Source organism: Notothenia coriiceps, unplaced genomic scaffold (genome assembly GCF_000735185.1).
Source record: "Notothenia coriiceps isolate Sejong01 unplaced genomic scaffold, NC01 NC01_scaffold00036363, whole genome shotgun sequence".
Taxonomy (NCBI): Eukaryota; Metazoa; Chordata; class Actinopteri; order Perciformes; family Nototheniidae; genus Notothenia; species Notothenia coriiceps.
The window spans coordinates 246,854-261,601 of NW_011369064.1; the positions used below are offsets into that span (position 1 = coordinate 246,854).

The 14,748-nt window shown below is 41.0% G+C and overlaps 1 protein-coding gene across 1 annotated transcript; it reads left to right on the top strand.

The window, feature by feature from the left end:
* Positions 1-1,155: 1,155 nt before the first annotated feature.
* vcanb (versican b) lies at positions 1,156-13,245 on the top strand. The gene is made up of 7 exons (XM_010792179.1): positions 1,156-1,314; positions 2,749-2,812; positions 4,101-4,484; positions 5,524-5,698; positions 5,862-5,989; positions 7,700-7,993; positions 13,022-13,245. Exons 2-7 carry the CDS (start codon positions 2,749-2,751, stop codon positions 13,243-13,245), a joined length of 1,269 nt encoding a protein of 422 aa, XP_010790481.1. The 5' UTR covers positions 1,156-1,314.
* Positions 13,246-14,748: the final 1,503 nt, after the last annotated feature.

Here is a 14,748-nt window from a genome sequence, read left to right on the forward strand (position 1 = left end):
GTTCACATACATCGCACCACCAACATGGATTTTCATTGGATGCAAACAAATATTTGATTTTTTTGTTATTCTAATCTCACTCTATATAAGACTATTCACTTATTTGATATTCTGTTAAGACAAACTGGAAGAGACACATCTTATCCCACACTACTGGAAGTTATAATCGTACCACACACACACACACACACACACACACACACACACACACACACACACACACACACACACACAGCAGTAGCCAATCGTGGTGATTATTAGGCAAGAGTTGTTAAACTGTGGTCCATCCTCTCCCCCGTGTGGAAAAGACAAGCACAAGGGTTAACAGTGAGCAAGTAGATGACTCTCCTGTTGGCTTGTCGTGTATTCTGAGATAACCCATTTCCATTTGAGATTATAAATGTATTTAGATGGTCTTCAAACTTTATAATGAAATCCAAACATGATACTTTAAAAACACTAACACATTTCAAATAAAACGTGTGTAAACTATTTATTCTCCAGGTAAGTTTTTTTATGTGCGTGGACGAGACCTACAACTTGTTGCGAACAGTTGTTGATGGGACGACGTTCTCCTTCATAATATTGACAGAAATGTGTTTTTGGAACAAACAGTAGACTGTGACTCAAATCCAACCAGAGACATGTCTGCACCACCCCGTTTCCATTGCGCACCCTTGGATATGGCTGGTGCGCTCTATATGGCATCAACTTGATATTTAATCATCGAAGGCTGTTGAGAAAGAAAGCGATATAAACGTGACTTCCCGAATATAAAAGTTCCATTTTGGCATAATTCATTCTTCATTTAATTACTTTAATGCCATTAAAACATCAGATTTGTAAACCATTCTGAAATAAAGATGTCATATCTCTAAAGTAATGTCACCTGCACAAATGATCGATCTGCAGGACACGGAGCAGTCTGATTGGATGACAATGGACCTCTCAGGCACGGGGCCAAATTAAGTTTGTCCCCCCTCCTCCCAAAGGTGTCTCATTCACTTTTCAGATGGGCACTCTGCCCCTCCTCTCCAGCACTTACGAAATAAGAGCGTGCGTTAAGCAAAATTGAACTTGTTTCTTGCCAACACTTCACGGTTTCTGTCCCTCCGATCAGAACCAGGATCATCCCGGAGTGGGAACCTGCAGCTCTGGAGCATCAAGGAGAACAGAAAGGTGCACCGGGGAGATAAGTGTTGCGCCGGTTTGGAGTGGACATACTTGGACACATTTTACACACCTGGGACTAACTGGATTTAAGGACATATCTATCGAAAGTTGTGTATTTTATGGAATAAAACACATTTAACCGTAAGTATTCTTCAGTTTGAAATAAATCAATTGAGCATTTTGCTTTAAACTAGATAATTGACAATGTATGCATTATTTGCTTAGTGTCTTGTATTCTGTTTGCTTGTTGATATGGAGCACATATTGAAACACATAAAAAACAAACATACAGTTAACTTCTCAGTCCACACACTGTTTAACACGGACGCACCCAGTGATGCCGTGTTGTCCTTAGATAACCTAAACGGTATGTCCCGCTACTGAGTGAGGCAACTGGAGTTCACAAGTCAGCGCTGTGGAATTGCGACAATTTAGCAGTTAGAAGAGTAGATCCTGAATTAAAACGTTAATAATGAATATCATTATTATAATATTTTATTTAGTTGAAAAAGGAACAGGTGTTTTTGTGGAGAAAAAAAACTAAAATAGTAACGGCAGCAAAAGAGAGCAGATATCAAGTTTTAATCAACTTATACAGGTTAACATAATCTGTATTTTATATCACAGAAGAAGAAACTTTTGTGTCATTGCGGGATCATCTCGATGGGTCTAAACATTTGCGATCTATTACAGCCCCGTGTTAAAAGTGTTGATCTTTCGTTGAATTACTCTTTTCTTTCGTTTTCCTAGAAACCCTTCTGCGACTGCCTGTAGTTTACGCACATCATTCTCCAAATATAAATGAGTATTATTTACATTAAAACAGGGGGGAAATGCCGTTAGAGATGTTCTCTCTCTGTTATTGTCTCTTCCAAGTTTCATTTCATTTATTTTCCATTAGGGTGGGTCCGTTGACTTGGGATAGACTATACAATCACTGCCTTTTTCCCACCCAGAAATATTTGAGAGGATGATCTTATGCCTTGGCCAACTGTCATTATAAGATCTGAGTGTCTCGAGTAAAACACTCTGCAGCTCCCTTTGCGACCCAACACTTGTGTTTATACAGTGGGGTTGAAATGAGGACAGGGGTCTCACTGCTTCTGTCCTCCTGACTACAAAATCTCTGTAGTTCGACTCCACACGAAGCTTTTGTTTTTATTTCTATAGGAACAAATGGACACAATATGCCAGCTAATGTGATGTGTCAGATAAATGTGATGTCCCTTGTTTCCATCGCATTTCAAAGTGTCTGTGTCCTGTTTTTGACGAGGAGATCAATTCATTATTATGTCAATAAAAATGCTTCAGAAATGTAAGTTTAGATCATGTTATCTAGGTTGAGTATTCATTTTGTTAAAAAAGATTTGAGGCTGCTATTATTTTTGTATATTTTATTGATTTTTGACATGTGTTTACACTATTTAATTTTTCTGAAGTCCATGCATGATATCATCTTTAGCAGGCTTATCTATTATAATGAAATTGAACACAAATGCACTTAAAACACTGAGAAACAACATAAAGGCCATGTATGCATTGTTTCCTAATGCATAGTTTTCATTTTTCCAACAGATGTTGCTCTATATAAAGTTGATCCTGTGGCTATATTGTCTCTGTGAAGCTGCATCTGCAACAAGTAAGTTACATGCCCCGTATCTCTTTCTCAACAACAACTTTTGTACCTCCTTCCTTTTCCCCAAATCTCCCCCTCTCTCTCTTTTTTTTCACTTTCTTCCCCCTCCTATCACTTTTTTTGTCTTCCTTGATTCACCAAACTTAAAGTCACTGTAGACGATTGTCAGTGTTGCTTAAAAGCATCACTGTTCTTAAAGTAGCAGACTGTGAAAAGCCCCCTCCAGTCTTTTCTGTGAAACCTGCAAGACTTTACTCAATGGTGAAGGTGTGTTGGCCGCTGAGGTTTGCCTCTCAGGCCGCGTTGGCCCCCCTGGCTCCCCTGGCCCCCTTACAGATGGACACCTTTCAATTAGACTCTGCTCGCAGTCTGGAGATAACAGCTGGTTTCACCCCTCATCATAATAAGGCCCTCAGGTAAAGCTCACACAGTCATGCCTCCAGGGCTGTCCCACCACTGTGTCCAGAGCATTCCCCACATTGTTTGCTGTAACCCTCCTGTGAAGAAAGGAAAAAAAGGTGAATCTTCTTCCTCTTCACAAAGTAGAGCCTGTTGTCATTTCACATCCCCTTAGATTCATCATATAGAAGTCAAATTGAGACTTGTGGTTAAAGCACAATAACATTTAACCCTGTCTGTCTTCTAAGTAGTGAAATATATTGTGTTTGCTGTGGGATTACATTAAATATCCTTATCCTGTGCTGAAATGTGGGTGTGCAACATCAGTAGCAGGTTTTCAGCTGAGAATAGAGTAGGAGGTCAGGAAAAGGAAGATACATATGATTATCTAGTGTGCAGCACACTGATGACATATTTCACTTCTTTCTGTGTGGGTCTACCTGTCATCATCATGTTGGTGAAGGAGGGATTTTTTTTAGAAGGAAAACTAACATGCATAGAACTCAGCTGTGGCCTAACCTGAACTGATGCAATCATGACTCCACTGTTTAACCAATTATCTTTAACTTTATCCAAACATGCTGTAAAGACGCTGCAGTCAGTGTTGAATGTGTTCCTACACCCAGCATTTTAAGGATGAGGTTTGACTTTCCAAGAGCCATTTAAAGGCTATGATGCATGTTTTCTTTTATTAGGCTGGGTGTAGGCGTCACACCCCATCAATGTAAATGAGTCGGGCAGTTGTTAATGTCTATACTTGCAACAGTTAACATTAAAGTAAACAGAAGAAACACATGTTTTATCATAGAAAAAAGCAAAACATAATACATTAATAAGTAAATGTATATGATTTGTAAATGCATTTTTAACCCTTTTGCTTTTCGCCTTTCAGCCCCCAACGCATTATCGATCATCGCACCAGTCACTGGGTCCCTCTCAGGGAAGGTAAATCTTCCCTGCTTCTTCTCCAACATCCCAACCTCAGCACCATTGATCAGTGCCGATGGAATTGCCGTTCCTAGCGAAGATTACTTACGGATCAAATGGACCAAAATAGTTGGAGACGTGGAATCCACAGTGCTGGTGGCACAACATGGTGTCATCAAAATAGGCACCGTCTACAAGAACCGTGTGTCAGTGCCCAGTCACCCTGAGGATGTAGGTGATGCCTCGCTGACGATGGTAAAGCTGCGTGCCAGTGATGCCGGCACTTATCGATGTGAAGTCATATACGGCATTGAGGACACCCAGGATACAGTTAACCTTGATGTTGATGGTAAGAAATTCATAATATCCTTCCCGGGTCATATCAAATTCTCTAAATGATCTCCCCCAAGATGTTCTATAAAAGTAGAGGGGTTAGCTGCAAGGGTTTTATTATAGTGAAATGCAATACAAGTGGTGATAGATATGTAAACAATATGAGAGAACCATGGGCGCCCTTGTGCTTACTTTGATAGCAGCCGCTACCCACTAGTTACTCAGAATAACCACAGTTTTCAGCTCTTTTTTAGAAGCGATGCCTTCTTAAAAGAGATGAGTCTTGGGGTCCCTGTCCATACAAAGTACTTGAGTGTTTAAATTCCAGTGTTTAGACATCTAAGCCTATAAGTAATTACCCATATATGGATGGTATTCCACAAGTTGACAGAATAAAAGCTATGTTATAATCTCACCAATCCCTGTCATCTTTGGTGCCACCTTGTCAGTGGAGATGTTTCTCTCTGTGGGGCACGCTTTTATTGAATAATACAGTGTTCCTTAGTACCCCTCCCCATAAATGATATATAGATATATGATGATGTGACATTGGTGCAGTACTCTCCTTGTGGGGGATCCCTACATAGTGTAATTATGTGCACACTATGTGTCACTTGATAAGTATTCTGTGAGATATGACTTATGTTTCGGGATGCAGAAAACATGGGTGGGGGATGCTGGGATAGTTTTGGTTTTCACTCGTTTTCAGTCTGCAATGTTAATTAGGTCTATCAATCATATCCTTTGGGTCTTTTTACTGTCCACAAATATGGGAATTTCAGGGACATGGCATCATCTGCAGTTATCTTGTTCATTTGTGGTAAACTCTAACAGTATTTGGTTTATCCTCTTGGTTTATTGCAAAGTGTTCCCCTTTCCAGAGAAGTTGGGAGACTCAATTATTTCACCCATGGTGTGTGCTTTATAAGACATTTGACATTATTTATGGCACTGAAATTACACTGATGAATTCCAGATTTGTACATTCATGTTTTTATACACAAAACATTTAGTTTCACTTTTGGATGGTCCATTTTGATCCTATTTCTTGCCAGGTGTTGTGTTTCACTACCGGGAAAGCACCAGCAGGTACACCTTGGACTACCAGAAGGCTGTCGAAACTTGCCAAAATGTTGGAGCATCCATTGCTACATATGGGCAACTAAAAGCAGCGTATGAGGATGGCTTTGATCAATGTGATGCCGGCTGGATTTCTGACCAGACAGTGAGGTTAGCTGAGTTTTAATCATCTGCTATGAACTCATTTACTTTAAAGAACACTGCTATTTAATGATATATTGTATATTTTATCGTACTCTGATCTGTGAAATTCTTTGTTCATATATAAGATGATATAACCTATGATCATTTATTTGTTTTTCTATCCGTTCAGATACCCAATTACAATGCCAAGGAAGGGCTGCTTTGGCCACCTGAAAACTAAACCTGGTATCAGGTCGTATGGGACCAGGAAAGCCACAGACACCTTCGATGTATTCTGTTTTGTGGACAAACTTGATGGTAAGTCAGCCATAAATGTGGCTTTTCTAATCCCATATCAAGGAGGTGTCGTTCAGAGGCAGTGCCACACCCTCTGAGATGAGGAAACCTCCAAATGATCACAGTGCCAAAGCAAATTACTTTTACTGCTTATAAAACCGATGGGGAAACACGCCTAATTTAGTTCTTTGAATATGGCATTGGTGACAATTTGATTTGTATATATTGTGTTACACCATACAATTTCTCATGTTGCAGAAAAGGAGTTAGAGAGAAGCACTTATTGATCTAATTCTTACGCAGGACTCATTATTTATTCCTACAATGGTGTTGAAAAAGTTGGAAACCAAAATGCGATAATGGGGTTTTTGATTGCACTTGGCAATGCTTAAGGGAAGTCCTCACATCTCAGCCAGAGTCTTTGAGTGCGTGTTCATTATCCAGCCTCTAACTGTTGTTGGACTCATTTTCACTCACAGCGTTTTATGAGTTCTAACATGCCTTTTGATACTTTAACTCAAGTCAGCATTTTGTAGTTGTTCTTGTTATATGAGATCAGCCCTGCTACAGCACAGTTGCAAATCAATTAGTTTCTTATTTGAAGCCATCAGTCAGCATTGTGATTTGTATTTTACATTTTATGAACAGATGTGGACAATGGTGTCAGCCAGGGCGCGTCAACCTTTACATTTGTTTTATGTATGAAGTAAACTGTAACACTTCTGTCTGGAATATTTGCCTTCAGTTTAGAGGAGGCAGTTAACACACCATATGTCTTACACTGGAACTGAACTTGGGACGTGGCTTCATTGGTGTTAAACTGTACAATACTCAGGATATTCATTAGTTTAATAATCTTTTTTAATATCTTCTCAGTGACCTACCCTTTATATATTATGGGAAAGCTGCATGTTGTGTTAATGTGGTTTGAAATGCTTTGAAGTTGAATATGTTTTTGAATTGTAAGACATGTCTGAGTGGGAAAAGCATCTCCTTATCTCAATGCCATTGTAAATCAATGGGATAAAATCGACATACATCCAAGACTAACTGAAAATATGTAGTCAGCCAGCCATCCTATTTGTAATGTTGTTTTGTTTTAATTGACATCTTGCCTTTCGGTAGACTTTTGTTTAGATTATCCTACAGACAAAGACACATATTCCTAGTTGCTGTAGTAGCCTACAGTCAGTTTTCAAAGTGAAGACTTTTCCATGAACAGCCAGAGGGAAGGAAACATTGAAGGTGTGAACTTTATCACTCCGGTGGGAAACCTTATGACGTAAACTATCAAATCATTGACAGGCTAGCACATTGTCTGCATTGCTATCCCACCTCCGATTTATTTAATGAAAGAACTATTGTTGTCCTAAATGTGATTGGTGGGGGATGTCTGTGTCTGTGTCCTGCAAATCGGTGACTTTGTCAGCAGTCTTTTAGGCTGTACTGAAATATCAAACTGATCAACAAATCTGGAGTTTGAGTTAACTTGAACTAATATGCCTTTTAAGCTTTGTTTTTAGTACAAAATATTGAAATATGGAATATGTTTGATACAGAATTCATGGCAATGTTTGTGGAATTATTTGAATACTGTATGAATGCTCTGGGTGTTTTCTCTCTTAAAGTAATCATATTATGTTGCCATGATCACTGAGGATTTGTTGTCATGTTCCTTTTGAGTTAGTGCTTTTGTTAACCGTTCTTTGCATTTTGCTATCTTTGTTTCAGGTGAAGTGTTCTATGCTCCTGTGACCCGTAAGATGACTCTTAAGGAAGCCAGTGCAGAGTGTAGGAACAGGAAAGCTGTCCTGGCATCCCCGGGCCAGCTCCACGCTGCATGGCGACAAGGCCTGGACAGATGTGACTATGGCTGGCTCTCCGATGGCAGTGTACGACACCCTGTGGCAGTACCCAGACTGCAGTGTGGGGGAGGCCTGCTCGGAGTAAGGACCATGTACCGCTACAGAAACCAGACTGGCTTCCCAGAACCAACCAGGAAGCTTGGGGCTTACTGTTTTAAAGGTACAATTACTCGCAGTGTGTGGTTGTTAGTATTTTGTTTATTTACCCTACAGTATGTCATGGAACAAAGTGATACCTGCCTCGGCATAGGTGTATTCATTCGTATCGACACAGACAAAGTGATTGAAGGCACAAACCATTCACTGTTAAAACCAGGCCTGGACTAAGAGGAGTTATGATCTCATGTCTCTATTTGCTCCCCACTTTGATTTTCTGCTCCTTTGCACCGCCTTCCCACATTTTGAAATGTTTACAACCTGTCTCATTTTTTCTCTATTGTTCTAAAAGGAGTAATGTATGACTTATGAGCATTGTGTGTCACATGCTACACTAGTATTACAGATTGAAGAGTCCAGGCAATAACATTTGTCAAGATGGGAGTAAAATCTCTTTACTTTAGAAGCAATGGACATAGCAGTTCTTATTCCAATGCGGGATTAATGACCAACAGTGAGTACGAGTTTGTGAGCAGTCAGTATCTGTCTGAAACCTTAATTAATTCAAGCTGGGCTAATCCATACTGCTTTCTTCATAATTGACTTCACTTCTGATGTGAAACAGACTACAACTTTTTTTCCTGTTCAAGATTATCACAGCTTTCATTTTAGATAATTTTAACACATTTATAGTCAGTACATTTCTGTAAACTCTTGGAAACATTTTCATTTGCATGGGAATTTATCTTTTTTTCAAACCATGGTGACCAAAGGAAGTCAGGATAATATAGCTGTGAGTCCTTATTAATAGTGACACTTCATGGTTCACCGGAGGTTAGCACAATAATGGTAATCCCTTCTCAAAATAAGAGTGTTCTTAACTAATCAGTATCCCCAGGGTGAAAACCAAATGAAAGATGATGGCCACCATCTAGATATGCAGCAAAGTAAATAATACCTCAGCCTTTTTAGTCTCACTATCTAACTCCCTTTACGCCTTTCTCATCTTGTTTGCGCTGTCAGAGTTTGCCCCCTGTCACTCTCACTTGTACTTATCAGAGCAGACGTTTGGATAATGGACACAGCTACTGCTGGACTTCTAAATCCAGTCATCCTTGGCGACCCCTGACCTGGCCTTTCCATCTTTACAAATGAGAGGTTGGACAGATAAGCTGTCCCCTGCCTGGCCATTTACTGCCCCTGCAGCTATGCTAGCTCTCGCGGTGATAAGTCCCCATGGAGTTCAGAGGGCACACAAACAGGCCACCCTCACCTCCTGCTCTGTGCATTCCATGTCAACTCTCTCAGTCCTGTTGTATTTACGCCTCTGTCTAAGTGCTTTTCAAGTACCCTTGTTTTGTTGGACCCACTCTATCATTTCCTGCTTTCCCACTCTCAAAAAAAAGTATGTAAACCTACCTCAGTTAGACTACACAGAAAGACAGGGTTGACAGAGGTTGTTGCAGAGGACAAATCGGGATATTTGATGTCTTATTGGTCTATGCATTGGACTGGGAAAACAAAAGCCCTAGTAACAGCTTTGGTGAGATAATGAACTCTCTGAGAGCAGGCCCTTTTTTTCTTGTAAGGAAAAACATGTCTCACCCCTTACATCAGAGATAGTTTCATGAAAAAAGAGGGCTAGTACGTAATGGTCAACAGCTGGCTTTACACGGTCTGTCTGGGCCAGCAAGGAAAGCTTTCTAAGTTTCATTTAGTGGGTGTGAGTAATTGAGAGAGCACGGGAGGACATAGAGGCAGGGGCAAACATAAAGGAGGTAAAGGGATTTACTTATTATAAAGTAGACAAGTTCATTAGAAGCATTCAAAGACCAAAACGGAGGAACGATTAAATCATGGCTGCTGCTCAATGACAGGGCTACATGCAAGTTAAATGTGTATAGAGACACAGGGTACAGGAATGACTAAAATAATCATGGCACCTCTAGCAAAACCAAAACACTAGATAACCCAAGGTTTAAATGCTTCCCTGCTACAGTCATGTGAATCCTGTTCAAGCAGATCCGGAAATGTTTAAAGTAGTACTGAAAGTGAACCTCTTCTACAGCGCACCCCCGATATCGGGGGGAAAAAACGCGTCATCTGCAGGAAACAGCGCCTGAGGCATGTGTGTCCGCCAGACCAGGGCTGAGAGGGCGTCCACCCCAAGAGCCCGGGGCGGGGGGGGGTTGAATTTTGACTTGAGCCGTCCCTTATAGATACTGTCTTTTTACGTTAGTGAGCCGGATTATTTGGCCAGCTGTTTCGGCTCCCAAACGGCTCTTCGTGTTACCACAGTTTACCACAGAGCATCAGTTTCGCCGCTGCGAGGCTCTGGTGCTTGCAGCTCACGCGCATGCTCCACTAGCACCGCTCATCGGATCCAAATCGCGCAAGTTCCGTGTTGTCCTGCAGGCACCTTCGATGTCGGGGAAACGATCCTCAATACTCCGAAAATAATCCCACCAGACTCCTTTGCCCCTCCAACAGAGGGATGTCCTTGTCCTTTTTCCTTTTCGTCATTTCAAGCGATAAAAACTCTCGATCTTCTCTCGAATTATTAATATTTTTGGACGCCCTTGGCTCACGTTCAGGGCGTCCCGAGCGGAATAAGGGCGTCAAATGACGGCAAGACGCCCCCCTGGCGGAAACGCTGGTCTGACGGCATCTTAATATTCAATAAACTATGAATGTTTTATATCCATGTAACGGGAAGAAACTCAGCTAACTGATCTTTTTTTTCTTTTTTTTTTTAAACCCACAAAGCTAGCGCTGAGCCTCTGAATTAGCTAAGAACGAAACAATCTTAAGGCCGTTAGCACAGAACTCTAGCTACACTGATCGATATACTTATTGGATCTGCACAACATAGATAACATCCTGAGAGTCCACAGATTATAGAAATATAAGGATCATCACTGAACGATCAGAACTCGTGACAGGAGAAGCAAATACAGACAACACACGAGTAGCTTTAGGTAGCAAAACACGGAGATATGCTCATTTTAGCTGTTATTCTGATCAAAAGTCGTGTTCAATGGCATTACAACGAGAAAAAACGCGGCTGAAGGTTAATCCATAGGTTATAACAATGTGTCTGTCACTTTGAAAAAATTATTGATAATCCATAATTCCATTTTTATGCAAAAATCGGAGAAGAAAGATTAGCTGCTAATGGTAGCCACCAGAGGTTAGCGCAGCTTCCGGTTTGCTATGCGTCACTCTCACTCCTTATTTGGTAAGCTGTGTGTGTATGTGGAGACTTTCCCCTCGCTTCCATTGGCCTCTGATGGTTAGAAAGAGATGTCAATCAGCAAAATGACCAAGAGTGGGGCCAGGAGATATGGAAAATCCACCCAATGACCCCAGAAGTGTTTTTTTTTTGCTAAACCTCTCTAAAAGTCAAATGTCACTTGTTTTGCATCAATCTTGATACACGCGGTAACTTTATTATATGTTGTACTTGGGAATTCCTAAAGCTTTTATTCTCCTTACCATCATCCCAAGGGTAGTTTTCACTATAAGTAAAAATATTTTTGTTCAAATCTGAATTTTCTTTAAAATGAAAAACATTCTATATTGATTCTGACTCTTTCTACATCCAACTCACAGGGTTATCCATTACTCTGAGTAAAAAAGATTATTATTAATATTAATTTAACCCTTAGAGGGATGATTATGCTCATTTTGTTCTGGGAATGTCATTTTTGAGCCTGAGACCTGAAAACAGGCTCAGTGCTTAACAGGTCGTTCTTAAACAGAAACAATAGTACACTTTGACTAACTTGGTCTGGCGTGAGATAATATTTCTTCAGGAAAATTTCATGTGCTCTCTGTACCTTAGCATAATTATTTCCCAACCATGATCTGAATAAAGATAAACTAAAGTTGCATAACTAAGTATTGTTTTCCATTGTTAAAACATTATACAAACAGGACAAAAACTGCAATGTTAGTTATAGGTTAACAATTAACATTAGGAGTTAAGAGAGGAAGCCCTCTACACCACAGTTTCTAGGAAACTTTACACTTTTGGGTACTTAAATGTGAAGTGTTCACATTGCTATTGCAGCTGTGGCATTATTGCTCTTTGACTGCTATTTTGACTCAAGGACTTGTCTCACAAACTGTCGCCTTACAATAACGGTATAAAGATGTACATCTTTTATCATAATATGTATGTGTAACATTTGAGGTTAAAGTGACGGGCGGATTGCCATTTGTTGAGTTCATCTTCTTCGCATTCTCTCTGCAAATCATCAGGGCGTTTGATCCTTAACAGGTTCGTAAACAATTATTCTTTTACTGCTTTTTTATTGTATCTACTTGTGTGTTCTCAGGAAAGACTAGTGAATCGCACAGCAGACATCGTTGTTGACATGTTCTGTGGTCGGAAATCTTCACCCATCACCTCTCCCACGCCACCCGCCCCTTTTGCTGGCGCTGAGAGTAGCACGACTACACTAACCCCAAAAACTGAAACAGATCAGAGGGCAGAAGGGTCTCCCGCACTCTGCAGTTCCTGCCGGCGCGACCACACATTGGCCATCTATGTTCTCGCTACTAGCGCATGTCTCCCCTCTCACCACTCCTGCAGACCAGGAAGAAGAGTTATTCATCACAGTGGCCCCACAATCAGAAGAGTGAACATGAATACCGTGATTGGTGTATTCAGCCACACCAGAAGATGACTGTAGAAAGTGACATGTAACCCACTGTGGAATATGATCCCTACGAACATAACAACAGAGAGGCACTGATACCCACAGAGTCAACAGCAACATCCAACAAGAGCCGGACGATGAGATAGTTATTGAGAATCAGAAGCAATCCAACCTGACGTGTCCCCCCATACCAGCACGCGCGCGCCCTCTCGTCAGGCACAGAGCCCATGTTTGCAAAGGGGAGCACTGAGGAAACCATTGTAGATCCCGGGATCACCTCGGACCTCACAGACACTCCAACCCGAATCAACAGAACTGACCAGTGAGGAAGTGTTCATCCCATCAGAATCACCCTTGGACCTCTGAGCTCATTCAACAACCACCCATTCCCAGACTCTTTGATGAGATGTTGACACCGTTGCATGTAGAGCACCTACCACCAACTCCACCACCCCAACAAGAACCTCTCATCCAGCGCAACAGAGAGCACTGGTATGGTAACAACTCTTCCCCTCAGGACATTCCACTGATAGCCCTTTATGAGGTAAACCAGACCTCAGTCGAGCGAGGCGTCGGCCACCACAACAGGACTGCTGCCGGGACTACTTACACTGTCTACAGAAACCACTCTCAAACCAAACCGGATTCGTAGACACACCTTCTGGATCTGCAAGGGACGAGACTCACATGGCCTACAGCTCTGTCGCGACATCGAGTATTATGTAGGAGCCTCAAGCTGAAGACCGTGTGACACAAGTCTGTACAAGTGTTTGATGAGCCATCACTTCTCGGTGCCAGAGCACAGCGGTGCAGTCCTGCACATAGAGTCTTTACATCCTTACCATGGCTTGCAAGGGTGGGTCAGACAAGACCCCGCCTCCAGGTTACACAGTCCATCCAAGTGACCACCGCATTCAAAATGTATCAGGTTAAGACATACCATCAATTAATTTGATCTTTGGAGTTTTATTTAGCAACTTGTTTTCAATTGAAATGTTCTAGTAAGTTAAATGTAAACTGTGGTTGAGCTTTGGTTTGTCGAATAGGAACTGGCACTANTGTTGTTAAATGCCATTAAATCGAGAAAAAACGCAGCTGAAGGTTAATCCATAGGTTAATCCAATGTGTTACTTTGAAAAAATTATTAATTAATTTTATCTGCTAATGGTAGCCACCAGAGCAGGGGTCACCAACCTTTTTTAGGGTGAGGGCTACTTTCAAAAAATAAAACAAGTCGAGGGCTACTTTTACTCCTCTTTTGTTTTGTTTTTTGCAGTGTACAGTATATATTTAGCACATTTTAACATTATTATATGCTGACCTTTAACCTTTGTGTGCTGTTTGGTTCTTTGGGACCCGTTTTCAGTGTTTACTAAAATAACATGTATTCAATTTAATTAATTTAACGTGCTTTATTTGGGGGTGGACCTCACCTCCTCTAGTGGGGGACCCGGGGCATGAATGGAAGATTTTTTTTTAAATGTTGAAGTGAAATGCATCAATCTGGTGCACTTTGAGCACAACAGGAATTTATGGATACAGCTCTCAACACTCAAAGGGAGCTGTATACTTTTCAATAATCCAAAAATCTTTAGAATATGATCACAACCAATAACAAATCGTTTAAACTGGTTTATTCTTATCTTATGTGACCTAGTCAGCATTCTTTCTTTCTATTTATGCATATTTTAATAATCACTCCAATTTTAAAGAGTTTTTTTTTTTCACTGTCCTATAGTGCACATTGGAATGATTTCTTACTTTATCTATATTAAATAGATAAAGGTGTGCTCTCCATAAATCTCTCTCTGTCTGTCTCTCTCTCCCTCCCTCCCTCCCTCCATCCCTCCCTAGCTCTCTCGCTCGCTCAAAGAGGCTGTGTGATCCTCCATGGTGGTGACGGCTTGCGTTAAAAAATAATAATAAACATATTTGTAAAGTGGGGGGACACAAACAGGATTTCGAAAAGTGCGGGGAACATGTCCCCAGTAGAAATTGCGCCATGCGTGTGTGTGCGTTGAGTGCAATAAATACAGTATATAAGCAAGTTGCAATGCACAGAGTAAAACTCTGCCCCTCATGTGTTGTATAGGCTGGCACGACTAGGCTGTTCAATGGGGCTGATGTGTAGTGTAGGTTCAGAAGGAAAATCACG